Genomic DNA, 15,285 nt, shown 5'->3' on the forward strand with positions numbered 1-15,285 from the left:
TTAAGGCTGTATCTTATGACATCTTCAGCAAGTTTACCTTCCAGTGAAGTTTTGCTTTGGCTCACGTTAGAGTAAGTGTCCATTCCTGGGGCACACATCAGCTCACGCATCAACTGCAGTGAGCAGGAGAGTGCTCCAGAAGCAAACTGGTGTCAGCGCTAAAACACCCTGCAGGGAAGCCCACCTAAAGCACATGCAGGTGCTGGGCAGGCGCTCCACAGGACGGCTGTGGAGTGGGGCGAATGCAGACCTAGGATCTATCTATTAGGAACCTTCAGAGTTCAAATCACACTTCTAAACAGGGAGCATGAACAACTTAAATTGAACACCTGAACTTGTACATTTTATACTAAATCGGACATTCTGTAATGCCCTTTATAGGGAAAACACTTTACTGGAAAGGCTTTTCTCTGTCAACTTTTGGTGTGTATTGGACGCTCAATGATATTTTTGTTCAAAACCTGAATCAAAATTTATTTCTGAGAAAAATGGTGACCTGAGCAACCACAGAGGTGGGAGTTTCCATTTGGAGCAGACTGGTAAGGCAGATAATTTCAACTCTATTTATGCCTCTCAGTATTTGAAGCATGTGGGTTTTTCACTAAACAACATCACAATACACTTCATTTCAGGTACTCATCAAACAAATTAAACAGTCAAAGGTTTAAGAAAAACATGAATTTGAGAGAAAGTCTAGTTATTCATCTCTCTGGGATTTCCAGAGTCTATACTTACATTAAGAGGAATCATTAGGAAGTAAGAACATAGATCACTTTGGCTCTGTTTCAAATAGTAAAATCTTTATAGAATCAAGATTTAATATTACAGCTCCCACTTCTGTAGATCATGAAAATGGTACGATCAAAAGTGTGTGCTTCTCTTGTGGCTGTGACAGTAGGAGGCCAACCCAATTTTCATACTTAGTAAATAATTCATCTTGGTCTGAAAATATATCTTTATTTTTAAAAGCTTTTCAAAAATTATTTTATTTTATAATGTACTTTATTGGTGTACCACCTCAAATTCTATAAAAAGCAGAGGAGAGGGTTCAGGGACGATGGCAGAACAGGAATCCCTGTCCTACTTGGACAGTATCCGCACAGGCAGAATCTGATGTAACTACAGTGGAGCTCTGGAGTCAGTTGATGGCTTGCAACTTCCTGGGGGGCAGGGGAAAGCTTGGACAGTGAACCGCAATTAATTTTGGAGAAATTAAGACATTCCCAGGTTTAAAAAAAAGTTAAGGGAGTTCATTACATTTAGACCTGCTGTAAAGGAAATGCTCAAGGGAATTCTGCAGGCTGCAATAGAAAAACATTGTAACTCGATGTCATTTGAAGAAGTAAAGGTCTCAGTAAAGGCAAACACAAGACAATTATAAAAGCCAGTATAACTGAACAATTGCTTAAAAACTCTACTTTTTGTTTTCTACATGATTTAAGAGACTAACATACTAAAACAAAACGGTTATTGGCCTAAAAACTAGTGTTACTGTAACTTTGGATTTCAATTCCACACTTTTCCTACATAAATTAAGAGACCAATGCATTTAAACATTTATTACTGGGACTTCCCTGGTGGCACAGTGATTAAGAATCTGCCTGCCAATATAGGGGACACGGGTTCGAGCCCTGGTCCGGGAAGGTCCCATATGTCGCGGAGCAACTAAGCCCATGCGCCACAACTACTTAGCCTGCACTCTAGAGCCCAGGAGCCACAACTATTGAAGCCCGTGTGCTTAGAGCCCATGCTCCACAACAAAAGAAGCCACCATAGTAAGAAGCCCGTGCACCACAACGAAGAATAGCCCCCGCTTGCTGCAATTAGAAAAAGCCCATGCACAGCAACAAAGACCCAATGCAGCCAAAAATAAATAAATGTATTAAAAAATGTTTATTATTATATGTTTTGGGTCATACAATGTATAAAGATATAATTTTGGACATCAACAACTGAAAAAATGGTGGGACAGAGCTGCACAGAAGCAGTTTTGTATATTACTGAAATTAGGCTGGCATACAAACTAGAGCATAATAACTTTAAGATATCAAATGGAATCCCATGGTAACCACAAAGAAAATAGCTATAGAATATATACAAAAGGAAATGAGATAGGAATTTTAAAGTATCACTACAAAAAATCAACTGAGCACAAAATAAGACAGTAAAGCAGGAAATGAGTAACAAAAAAGCTATCAGACATATGGAGAATAAGAGAGATGAGAAACGTTCCTTCTTATCAGTAATTACTTCAAATACAAATGGATTAACTCTCCAATCAATGACAGAAATAGGCAGAATGGATGAAAGAAATGATCCAACTACTGCTGTCCACAGGAGATTCATTTTAGATCAAAAGACACAAATAGTTTGAACATGAAAAGATGGATAAAGATATTCCACACGAACAGTCACCAAAAGAGAGCAGAGGTGGCTATATTAATATCAGACACATAAAATTTAAATCAAAATGGATACAAGAAACAAAGAAGGGCATTATATATTAATAAAAGGTTCATTACGGCAAGAGATATAACAATTATAAACATCTACAAACCTAAAAGCAAACCATCAAGATATATGAAACAAAAACAGACAGCTCTACAACAATAAGAGGAGACTTTGATATTACCTTTTCAATAATGGGCAAAACAACCAGACAGAAGACAACTACGGAAAGAGAGGACTTAACACAATAAACCAAAGAGCTCTAAGAAACATACAGAGGAATATACAACCACAACAGAATACACACTCTTCTCAAGAGCACTTGGGTCATGTTCCAGGGCAGACCATATTTTAGGCCACAAATTAAGTCTCAATAGATTTAAAAAGATAGATAACATACAAAGTATCTTCTCCAAGCACAACAGAATGAATAGAAGAAAAACTGGAAAACCTACAAATCTGTGGAATTTAAACAGTGCCCTCTTAACCAACAGATCAAAGAAGAAACTACAAGGAAAATCAGAGAATATTTAGACACAAATGAAAATGAAGACAATATAACCAAACCTAAGCGGATACTGCCGAAGCAGTGTTAAGGCAGAAATTTATAGCTATAAATTGTTATATTAAAAAACAAGAAAGGTCTCATGCCAACAACCTAACTTGACAACTTAAGGAATGAGAAGACAAAGGACAGACTAAACCCAAAGGTAGCAGAAGGAAATATTAAAGATTAGAGCAGAGATAAATAAGTAGAGAATAGAAAAATAGCAGAGATAAACAATGAAACAAGAAGTTGATTCTTTGAAAAGACCAACAAAATTGACAAACCTCTGGCTAGATGGCCTAAGAAAAAAGAGGGAAGTATCAGATTACTAAAATCAGAAATGGAAGTGGGGACATTTACTACTGATTCTACGGAAATTAAAAAAAAAAATTATAAGAGAGTACTATGAACAACTATACAACAACAAACTGCACAACCGACAAGAAATGGAAAAATTCTATTTCATGGAATTTGAAACACAAGCTATCAAGAAGGAACATGAACTCTATGAAGACTAAATCACAAAAAATAGAAAATCTGAATAAACCTGTAACTGGCAAGAAAGACAAATCAGTTAAAAAAAAAATCAAGAAGATGTTAAAAAAAAAAAATCCCAACCAAAAAAGGCCCTGGAACTGATGGCTTCACTGCTGAATTCTATCAAACGTTTAAAGACGAAATAATACCAATCTTTCTCAAACTTCTCCAAAAACTGAAGAGGAGGGAACACTTTCTAATTCATTCTTGGAGGTCACCAAAACCCTGATACCAAAGCCAGACAAGGATACTGTAAGAACAAAAAACTACAGACCAATATCTCTTTTGAACACTGGTGCAAAAATACTCAACAAAATACTAGCAAACCAAATTCAGTAGCATATTGAAAGGCTTATGCATCATGACCAAGTTGGATTTATTCCTGGAATGCAAGGATGGCTCTACATATGAAAATCAAGCAATATAAAACATCACATTAAGAGAACGAAGAGAAAAACCCCAGATGATCATCTTGGTCGATGCAGAAAAAGCATCTGACAAAATTCAACATCCTTTCATGATACAAACAATCAACAGACTAGAAATAGAAGAAAAGTTCTCAACACAGTAAAAGCAATATACAAAAACCCACAGTGGGGAAGTAGCCACATAGCACAGGGTGATCAGCTCGGTGCTTTGTGACCGCCTGGAGGGGTGGGATAGGGAGGGTGGGAGGGAGGGAGACGCAAGAGGGAAGAGATACGGGAACATATGTATATGTAAAATTGATTCACTTTGTTATAAAGCAGAAACTAACACACCATTGTAAAGTAATTATACCCCAATAAAGATGTTAAAAAAAAAAAAACCCACAGTGAACATCATACACAACTGTGATAGACTAAAAGCTTTTTCTCTAAGATCAGGAACAAGACAAGGATGCCTACTTTCACTACTTCTATTCAACACAGTGCTGGAAGTTCTAGCCAGAGCAATTAGGCATGAAAAAGATATAAAAGGCATCCAAATTGGAAAGGAAGAAGTAAAATTATCTCTGTTCACAGATGATGTGATTGTATATGTAGAAAACCCTAACAATTCCACAAAAAACTGTTAATAAATCATAAATGAATTCAGCAAAGTAGCAGGATAAAAAGTCAACATGCAAAAAGTAAGTTGCATTTCTATACACTAAAAGAAAAATCTGAAAAGGAAATTAAAGCAATTCCATTTACAATAGCATCAAAAAGAATAAAAAACTTAGGAATTAACTAAGGATGTAAGAAACTTGTACAATGAAAACTATAAAACACTGCTGAAAGAAATTAAAGAAGAAATAAATGGAAACACATCCCTTATTCACAGATGTCAATACTACCCAAGACTATACTGATTCAATGCAATCTATATCAAAATCTCAATGATACTTTTTGCAGAAATAGAAAAGCCTATTGTAACATTCATACGAAATCTCAAAGAAACCTGAGCAGCCAAAACAGTCTTGGAAAAAGAACAACAAAGTCAGAGGACTCACACTTCCTGATTTAAAAACTTAGTACAAAGCTACAGTAATCAAAACAGTGTAGTACTGGCATAAAGACAGACATAGAGAAAAACAGAACAGAATATAGAGCCTAGAAATAAACCCTCACATATATGGTCAAATGATTTTTTAAAAAAAATTTTCACTAATTTATTTATTTTTACCTAGACTTCACATGCAATTGATTTGATTGATTGACTCATTGAGGTATAATTGACATACATTATATTAGTTTCAGGTATACAATATAACATACATATGTGTATGTATTGCAAAATGACTACCACAATAAGTCTAGTGAAGACAGCTACTAAGATTTACTCTTTTAGCAACTTCCAAATATGCAGTACAGTATATCATTATCTATAGTTTCCATGCTGTACATTACATACGCAGGCCTTATTTATAATTGGAAGTCTGTACCTTTTCATTCCCTTCACCCATTTTGCCCATCACCAATCTGTTCTCTGTATCTATGAGCTTGGTTTTCTTTTTTTTTTTTTTAAGATTCCACATATAAGTAAAATCATACAGTATTTGTCTTTCTCTGCCTTATTTCACTTAGCATAATGTCCTTCAGGTTCATTCACGTTGTCTGAAATGGCAGGATTTCCTTCTACTTTATGGCTGAATTATATTCCATTGTGTGTGTATGGGGGAGGGTGTGGGTAGGTGGGTGGGCATATCACATTTTACTTATCCATCCATCTGCCAATGGACATTGATGTTGTTTCCATATCTTGGCTATTGTAAACAATGCTGCTATGAACACGGGGGTGCAGACATCTTTTCGAGTTAGTATTTTTATTTTCTTCAGATCAATACCAAGAAGTGGAATTGCTGGATAATATGGTAGTTTTATTTTTAATTTTTTAAGGAACCCCCATACTGTTTTCCATAGTGGCTGCACCACTTTACATTCCCACCAGCAGTGCACAAGGATTCCCTTTTCTCCACCCTCTCACGGACACATGTTATCTCTTGTCTTTTTGATGATGGTCATCCTGACAGGTGTGAAGTGATAGCTTACTGTGGTTTTGATTTGCATTTCTCTGGTGATTAGTGATGTTGAGCATATTTTCATGTATCTGCTGTCCATCTGTATGTCCCTTTCAGAAAAATGTCTATTCAGATCCTCTGCCCATTTTTAAGAAACAATTGTTTGTTTTTCTGCTATTAAGTTGTATGAGTTCTTCACATATTTTGGATATTAACCCATTATCAGATATATGATTTGTAAATATTTTCTCCCATTCAGTAGGTTGCCTTTTCATTTGTTAACGGTTTCCTTTGCTGTGCAGAAGCTTTTCGGTTTGATGTAATCCCACTTGCTTAACTTTTGTTGCCTTTGCTTTTGATGTCAAACTCAAAAAATTGACAAGACCAATGTCTAGGAGTTTACCCCTATGTTTTCTTCTAGGACTTCTTTGGTTTCAGGTCTTACATTCAAGTCTTTAGTTCACTTTGAGTTCATTTTTATGTGTGGTGTAGAAAATTGGTCCAGTTTCATTCTTTTGCATGTGGCTGTCCAGTGTTCCAAGCACCATTTATTTAAAGACTGTCCTTGCCCCACCATATATTCTTGGCTCCTCTGTCATAAATTAGTTGACATATATGCATGGGTTAATTTTGGGGCTATTCTGTTTCATTGATCTATGTGTCTGCTTTTGTGCCAGTATAATAATACTGCTTGCATTACTGTAGCTTTGTAATGTCAGGGAGCATGATGTCTCCAGCTTTCATCTTTTTCAAGATGGCTTTGGCTATTGGGGGTCTTTTGTGGTTCCATACGTATTTTAGAATTGTTTGTTCTATTTCTGTGAAAAATGCCATTAGAATTTTGATAAGGATTGCCATGAATCTGTAGGTTGCTTTGCGTAGTATGGCTATTTTAACAATATTAATTATTCTAACCAAGAGTATGGAATATCCATTTATTTCTGTCTTCTTCAATTTATGTCATCAATATTTTATAGTTTTCAGTGTACAGGTCTTTCACCTCCTTGGTTAAATTTATTCCTAGGTATTTTATTCTTTTGATGCAGTTGTAAATAAGACTGTTTCCTTAATTTCTCTTTCTGATATTTCATTATTAGTATATAGAAACACAGCAGATTTCTCTGTATTAATTTTGTTATCCTGCACTTTACTGAATCATTTATTCTAACAGTTTTTGGTGGAGTTTTTAGTGTTTTCTATACATAGCATCATGTCATTTGCAAATAGTGACAATTTTACTTCTTCCTTTCCAGTTTGGATGCCTTTTATTTCTTTTTCTTGCCTAATTTCTCTGGTTAGGACTTCCAGTACTATATTAAATAAGAGTGGTACAAGTGAGCATCCTTACCTTGTTCCTGATCTTAGAGAAAAGCTTCAGCTTTTCACTGTTGAGTATGATGTTAACTGTGGGTGATCAAATGATTTTTGATATGGGTGCCAAGACCATTCAACGGGGAAAGGAGAGTCTTTTCAACAAATGGTGCTTGGAAAACTGGATATCCACATGCAAAAGAATTATGTTGGACTCTTACCTAATACCATAAACAAAATTAACACAAAATGGAGCAAAGATCTAAATATAAGATCTAAAAAATAAAACTTTTAGATGAAAATATGGGACAAAAGTTCACAACATTGGATTTGGAAATGTTTTCTTGGATATGACACTGAAGGCAAAGGCAAAAAAAATTAGACTTCACAGAAATCTTAAAATTTTGTACATCAAAAGACACTATCCATAGAGTAAAAAGGCAACCCAAAGAAAGGAAGAAAATATTTGCAAATCATATATTTGATAAGGGATTAATATTCATAATATACAGAGAACATCTAGAACTCAACAAGAAAACAATCAATTCAAAAACAGCAAAGGACTTGAATAAACATTTCTTCAAAGAATATATACAAATGGCCAATAATTCCATGAAAAGATGCTCAACATCATTAATCTTTAGGGAAATGCAAATCAAAATTACAATGTGATATCACCTCACATCCATTAGGAAGGCTACTATTAAAAACAAACAAACCAACCAACAGGGAGTTCCCTGGTGGCCTAATGGTTAGGATTCCAGGCTTTCACTGCAGTGGCCTGGGTTCAATCCCTGGTCAGGGAACCAAGAGCCCACAAGCCGTGCGGCGCGGCTCTTCCCCCACCAAAAAAAGAGGACATTCAAAAGAAAAAAAAAAAAAAACCAATGGAAAACAAAATACAAGTGCTGGTAAGGATGTGGAGATATTGGAAACTGTGCACTGTTGGTGAGAAGGTAAAATGGAACAGCTACTGTGGAAAACAGTACAGCAATTCCCCAGAAAATTAAAAATATAATTACCATATGACCCAACAATTCAACTTCTGGATATACACTTAAAATTGCTGAAGGCAATGTCTCGAAGAGATATTAATACACCCATGTTCACTGCAGCATTAGTCACAATAGCTAAAATGTGAAAGCAACTCAAGTGTCCATTGATAAACGAATGGATAAGCAAAATGTGGTAAATACATACAATGAAATATTAACTAGCCTTAAAAAGGAATTCTGATATATACTTCAACATGGATGAACCCTGAAGACACTATGCTAAGTGAAAATAAGCCAAACACAAGAAGACATATACTGTATGATTCCACATAAACATGGTACCTAGAATAGTCAAAATCATAAAGACAGAAAGTAGAGTGGGAGTTGCTGCAGGCAGGGGTGGTTTCAGTTTTGTGAGATGAAATGACTTACAAAGATGAGTGGTGGTGAGAGCAGCACAGAATTCTGAACATGTTTAACACCACTGAGTTGTACACTTGAACTGGGTAAATGGTAAATTTGTGGTATATGTATTTTACCACAATTAAAAATTGGAAAAAAAAAAGTAAATGGAGTAAGAGAACTAAATGAAAATTATGCAAACCCAGCAGTCAGGTGGATAATAGGTGAAGGGCTTCCTGAGGCCAGAGAACTTAACCGTGTCTTTTTTTTTTTTTTAACATCTTTATTGGAGTATAATTGCTTTACAATGGTGTATTACTGTCTGCTTTATAACAAAGTGCATCAGCTATACATACACATATATCCCCATATCTCCTGCCTTTTGCATCTCCCTTCCACCCTCTCTATCCCCTCTAGGTGGTCACAAAGCACCGAGCTTATCTCCCGGTGCTATGCAGTTGCTTCTCACTAGCCATCTATTTTACACTGGTAGTGTATATATGTCCATGCCACTCGTCCCAGCTTACCCTTCCCCCTCCCCGTGTCCTCAAGTCCATTCTTTACATCTGTGTCTTTATTCCTGTCCTGCCCCTGGGTTCTTCAGAGCCTTTTTTTTTTAGTTTCCATATATATGTGTTAGCGTATGGTATTTGTTTTTTTCTTTCTGACTTACTTCACTCTGTATGACAGACTCTAGGTCCACCCACCTCACTACAAATAACTCAATTTCATTTCTTTTCATGGCTGAGTAATATTCCATTGTATATGTGAACCACATCTTATTTATCCATTCATCTGTCGATGGACACTTAGGTTGCTTCCATGTCCTGGCTATTGCAAACAGAGTTTCAATGAACATTGTGGTACATGACTCTTTTTGAATTATGGTTTTCTCAGGCTTAACGGTATCTTGACAAGGACATTGCCTGAGCTGTGAGGGTCCTAATTCTGGTGACACACATAGTAGTTCCATCATTCTTTGATAGGAAAAAGCATCATTTCAGAGGCAATGAGCAGCGTGCTGGCAAGTTATAATGAGACCCATGTTAAACAAGTGAGAAACTCCAGTGCACAGAGTTTTATAATAGGATACTGGGATTTGAGAACCAGCAAGAAAAACATAGGCAGTTTTTAAATTAGAGGTTAGGGAAGCTCTGTTTACATAAAAAAATAGCTGGAACATCTGGAAATAATCAGTCAGCCTAGCTAACTATTGAAATGGTCACACATTTTAGAGCTTGAACAAAATGCACATATATCGCTCTCTCTCTCCGTGTTTTGCTGCTAGGCCCCACTAGAGCCCTATACCCATAAGAATGAAAACTGACCATTGCTTTGTGGCTTGCTAACTACTATTACGCAGACTGTGTTTCTCACCTTCACTCCAGCTAGCATCCCAGTCGTGGACACACTAAAATCAAGATAGGCTAGTGTGTCTGGGTTGGAAGGTTTGTAGATCTGGGCAGGCCGCTTCTTTGGCAAATCATCTAGAGAGCAAAACAAAGCTGTTAGCATCTCTGACTTAATGGAAAAGCAGATAAGCAAACAAACATATCAGCGAGTTGGAGGACGAACCTGTGTCCAGTATCGGGGGCCAGGCCCTGACGTCTACAGCTGCAGCTGCCTCCCTGGACCGTAACAATTTACAGATCAGTTGTGTTGTCATCAAACAGGCGGAGCGGCTCACCTGAGGGTCAGAGAACAAGGAATGGAGAGGAGGAAGGTAAAGGACGGGGATGGACGCATGCTCATGTGCCAGCTGTGCACCACGTGGAGGCCATGAAGCTCGCAGCACAGGCTGGGCACCAGGAGCACAGCTGCCTCACAAGGGGCTGTGCTGGCCAATGGAGTTCCACATGACCAGGAATCTGACCACGGAGCACACAAGCAGACCTTGTGGGGACTGAGGTCCCTGGCAGTATCCCCAGTGTGATGGTCACACTCAGAAAGCAGCATCCAAACTACCTGCTCTCACTGTTAGCTCCGTCCCCCAGAAATGCACACATTTACACACACAGTACCATCTACCAGAGTGACAACCTTGAGGGTCCTCCAACACAACTACAAAGAAGTATTCATTTGTGATGTCCCTCATGGTTCCTCCTCCAAGGGAAAAACATATCCTAATCCTTTTAAACTTCCCCAGGCAAAAAAAAATTAAATCAAATCTATACTTTCAAAAAGGAACAGGATGCTTCTCAATCTTGAGAAAAGAACCTTTAAAAATGTATGACTTTCCCACTTGTTTTGGTCTGCTCCTTGGGCTTGGTAGGGAAGCTCCCAGTGTCCAGAGGGATGCCCTCTCTGGGCATCAATTCCCACGCATTGTGGCAAAGCTGCTCTCTAGCCCCTAATTCTACGCACAAGCTGCTATCTTCCTTCCAGAACGAGATGGCCAACTCCTAGAGGGAAGAGGCTGAGTCCCACTCCACCGCTGGGACCGCCGACTCCCATGCAATCCCATGCCTGCACCCAGCCCTTCCCCGGGAGCCCAGGCTCTGTGATCTGCAAGCCCAACACTCAGGCGCAGACACCCGCAGGCAGCGTTACCTCCACGATCATCTTCACGGTTGGCAGCGTGGTTGCGATGTTCTGTGGGTGTGGAGGACGGACGGTTATTGGCACACAGCCTGCATACAGGCAACCATAAAATGCTGCGATAAGGTCTATTCCTATGTGGGGAGAAAAGCAAAAGTTCTCACTTGAAACAAAACAAGCTGTTTAATGGCCATCATCCCTGTCAGCAGAATCACCAGCTGGAAACAGTCAGACGGGTACAGCAGTAACTGAGACCTTGAATAGACCTGTCCTCCTCCCTGTGGGTCTGTTAAACTTCAGGGGTAACTCCCACCTGGCCTGTTCTTTTAGGCACAGGAAGCCAAAGCAGCCCAGAAGCTTGATTGCTCTCATTTCTCTAAGGAATTACTCAACTTTCTGATTATCAATTCAGTAGTCAAGGATTTAACTACTATTGATTAAATGAACTACCTCAGATAGCTAATAAAACAAATTTAGATACAAAAGTCGTTGTGAACTACCGCTTTATCTGCGTCCCTACTATTAGTGGTATAGCACGTAGCACAGTCCGCACAAGTGAGGCAGGAGAGACAGTGTCCATTTTTGGTGGTAACACACAAGGTCATCGAGCACCAACATGTGCAGTGAAGGGTCACTCGGGCAAGGGCTGGTCTTGCATGGCCCTGCTTCTTACCTGGTGGGTAGACCAGAGCGACGTGGTCCCCATCCTGCAGGTGCCCTCTCTCCATCAGCATCACGGCTATCTTCTCAGCCCGCTTGTGCAGCTGGACACACGTCAGCGAGTTCGCTATTGTGCCCTGAGTAGCACAGGAACAAGCAGGTAAGATTTTTTTTTAATATGACAGCTTTGAGGTGCAGTTCATATACCATACAACTCACTTATTTAAAATGTGCAGTTAAATGGATGTATCTGCAGAGTTGGGCAACCACCACCACAGTCAGCTTCAGAATGTTTCTGTCACCTCCTCAGAAGACCCCCCCCCCTCCACTGTTAGCATTCACTCTCCTTTCCTCCCCACTGGCTAAGAAGTACACCACCAAAGAGGCATCTAGATACGTTTGTATTAAAAACAAATATTTAAAAAACAATGACTTGACTTGAAAAAACAGCTAAAATCACAAAAAAAATCAATCTAGTAATTCTGGGACTTAAGTGTAATTGTCATGGGCAATAAGAATTAGTCGTAAATCTGCAGGACTCACACTATGAAAAGTAAGACTAATTGAAACTGCTTTTAAGAAAGACCACATCGCAAGTCAGGGAGGTCAGAAAACAAACAAACCCCCAGAAAAGCAACAGTCAAAAAAAAAAAGTCAAAAAACCCCCAAAAAACACAAAAGAAAAAAAGGGAATTGTCAAATTCATTTAATGTAGATTTTTAAATATGCAGGAGCAAATGTAAAACACACTTGGATTGAAAAGTACCTTAAAAAAGCTTTGTAGGCGAAAATCAGTAGCAAAGTAGGTACTAAGAGATATCAAAATACATGATGTTTACTCTTTAAAGAAAAGCATGAACTGCAAATTATAAACATACAACTATCCAAAAAAAGTTTCTCTTGAGAATGCACTTTTCATTTGCACATATTCCCAGGTGAGAAGAGATCACTGTCTACAGCTATTTAAAAACTGCTTCTTTATTATCAATTCCTACTTTAAAGGGATGAACAGGGTGAAGGACCTTTCCTTAAGCAACAGGCAAACTGGCCAGGAGTGTCAGGTGAGGAAGACCCTGCAGCTGAAGAAACGATGGTGGACAATTGGGCCAGATGCTTTTATTTAGGTGGGGAGCTTCCAAGGAGGGTAAATGAGCTGGTGGGTGACACGGAAAAGACTGTCGCCTGAGCAGAAAGAAGTCAACAGGAAGGTGGTGTGAGCAGTTGGCTGTGTGGGAGGAGAAACGTGGACAGGAGAGACCAGAACCTTTGGGGCCGTTAAAGGACACTGGTGACCTGGTGACTTGAGGTGTGGGAAGAGACATTAGAATTCCCACTCAACTGGAACACGTGCACAAGGTGGGCGGGAACCGATGGGAGTGAAAACCACTTAAAAGGCATCAGGAGGTATATACCAGCAGCCGGTGTTTGCCTAAAACACTCACGAGATCACTGACGGCCGTATCTACCCTGAGAAGCAGCAGGCTCTCTCCATAACCGGGGCCCAGGGCCACAGAAGCCCGGCAAAGGGAGGCTGCCCAGGCAGCTGCCAGCCAGGTTCTGGCCCCTTCCTGCTGAGCTGGCACTGGCCTCTCCCACAGTGGACAGGATTAGCTTACATTTCTCTGATTTGAACTTTCTCATCGTATATATTTTCCTTAATTAACCTTCCTTCTAAGAAAGGTTAAAAAATAATAGAAAAAGATATATGAAATGGAAGAGCCAGAGAGCAGAATGTGGCAAAGCTGGGTAAACACAGAAAGATCCACGAGACTGGCATCTAGAAACCCAGCCCAAACCTGAGAACTTGGTGCCTTCTCCACTGGACTGTTCCTCTGAGCAGTTACTCCTGGGGAACACACCTGTCGCATGAACCAAAACACACACTCAAAAGGACCCAAAAGTCCTGTGAGCTCTTCTAAGTGAAGATGGGGCACCAGCCCCCAGCACAGCTAAGGCGAGGCCCATGCCAGGGCTCCTGACACGCGCACACCAGCTGTCTTGGAGGGAAGCCAGCACTGTGCTCCTGGTTGTTGCTGGGGACCAGCTGTGCTGCTGGTGGGGTAGCAGTGTGCCACAGGGGAGTCCCACCACCACCCTGCTGTCCGCTGGTCGTTAGCCAGTCTTAAGCAGCAAGCATTCTCTGACTGAGTTGTTCAACTTCTGGGACTGATCTTCTCCCCATTATCCAGAGAGCAGACACTGATCCCCTATCATAACCAGCTTTTCTGTCACACAACAAAGCCTATGAGATTTGAGAGGCACCAGTGACTCACAACCAGCAGCCATATGTTTTGACTCTGTTTATGAAATTTCCACCTACAGGTACTTTAAAATGGTGACATTTAATTGGCATTCTGTCCTTTAGGAATCTCTGCGAATGTTTCACAATACCCTTTGCCACCCTACGGGCTTCACCCCAGACGGGAGGAGGGCCCCTCTGGGCAGTCGGTTGCCAACGAGCCCAGCCCAGCCTCTCTCCTCCACCCCAGCCTGCAGGCTCCACTGTGGCTCCCGGCAGGCTCCACGTTGAGGGAGCCAAATGGGATACAGGCCTCATCCAGCCCCGGACTGTGCATCACCACTGGTTATGGGGAGTCTCAATACAGCCTTTCACCTCGGGAGAAACACCACTGATTTTCAATCACACATTTCATTTTCCAAAGTGCTTGCTGTCATAAAAACATGAAATGCTGTTTATCCTCAGGTCAATGGTTACCTGGCATCCTCATCAACATTCATGGGAAAAGTTGGGTTTTCAGTACAGAAACCCACTGCCTAAGAAGAATGTTCTAGGAAAAAGCACCTCACAGGAAATTAAGGCTAACTTTTCCTAAAAGAAGCCTCGGCTGGTATCATGACAGAATGGCAATGCAGGGTAACCCACCATCCAATCCCTATTCTAAAGACCACAGATTTCAGTATCAATGACTGCAAATGTAGCACCAATTTAAAGTTTTACATTAAATTAAATAATGACAAGTAAAAAGCATACTGAGGAATGAAGAACAAGCCAAACAGGATTCACATTTTTAAATTCTCAGAAAGTAAAAAAAAAAAAAAAAAAAAAAATGTTGAAAGAGTTGGCTGGTGTTTCTCTTAAAAAAAATAACAGGGCTTCCCTGGTGGCGCAGTGGTTGAGAGTCCGCCTGCCGATGCAGGGGACACGGGTTCGTGCCCTGGTCCGGGAAGATCCCACATGCCGTGGAGTGGCTGGGCCCGTGAGCCATGGCCGCTGAACCTGCGCGTCCAGAGCCTGTGCTCTGCAACGGGAGAGGCCGCAACGGTGAGAGGCCCGTGTACCGGAAAAAAAATAAAAAATAACAGATGCTCTTCTGTATGTAAGTAAGTTCTAAGAATGTAAGTCT

General features: G+C 40.0%; 1 protein-coding gene across 7 annotated transcripts in view; it reads right to left on the reverse strand.

The window, feature by feature from the left end:
* DIP2C (disco interacting protein 2 homolog C) overlaps nt 1-15,285 on the reverse strand; it is a 401,012-nt gene that overhangs the window by 89,766 nt on the left and 295,961 nt on the right. For all 7 annotated transcript variants that reach the window (XR_014296333.1, XM_082647854.1, XM_082647852.1 and 4 more), the window contains 4 exons: nt 11,934-12,057; nt 11,273-11,394; nt 10,298-10,409; nt 10,100-10,209 (listed from right to left, as the gene is read on the reverse strand). Coding sequence is in view for 6 of the 7 variants with exons in the window: in XM_082647854.1 (XP_082503980.1) it covers nt 10,100-10,209; nt 10,298-10,409; nt 11,273-11,394; nt 11,934-12,057 (468 nt within the window). In the remaining variant the exon portion in view is untranslated. The remainder of the gene's footprint in view (nt 1-10,099; nt 10,210-10,297; nt 10,410-11,272; nt 11,395-11,933; nt 12,058-15,285) is intronic.

This window comes from Grampus griseus (assembly GCF_964374135.1).
Source record: "Grampus griseus genome assembly, chromosome: 2".
Taxonomy (NCBI): domain Eukaryota; kingdom Metazoa; phylum Chordata; class Mammalia; order Artiodactyla; family Delphinidae; genus Grampus; species Grampus griseus.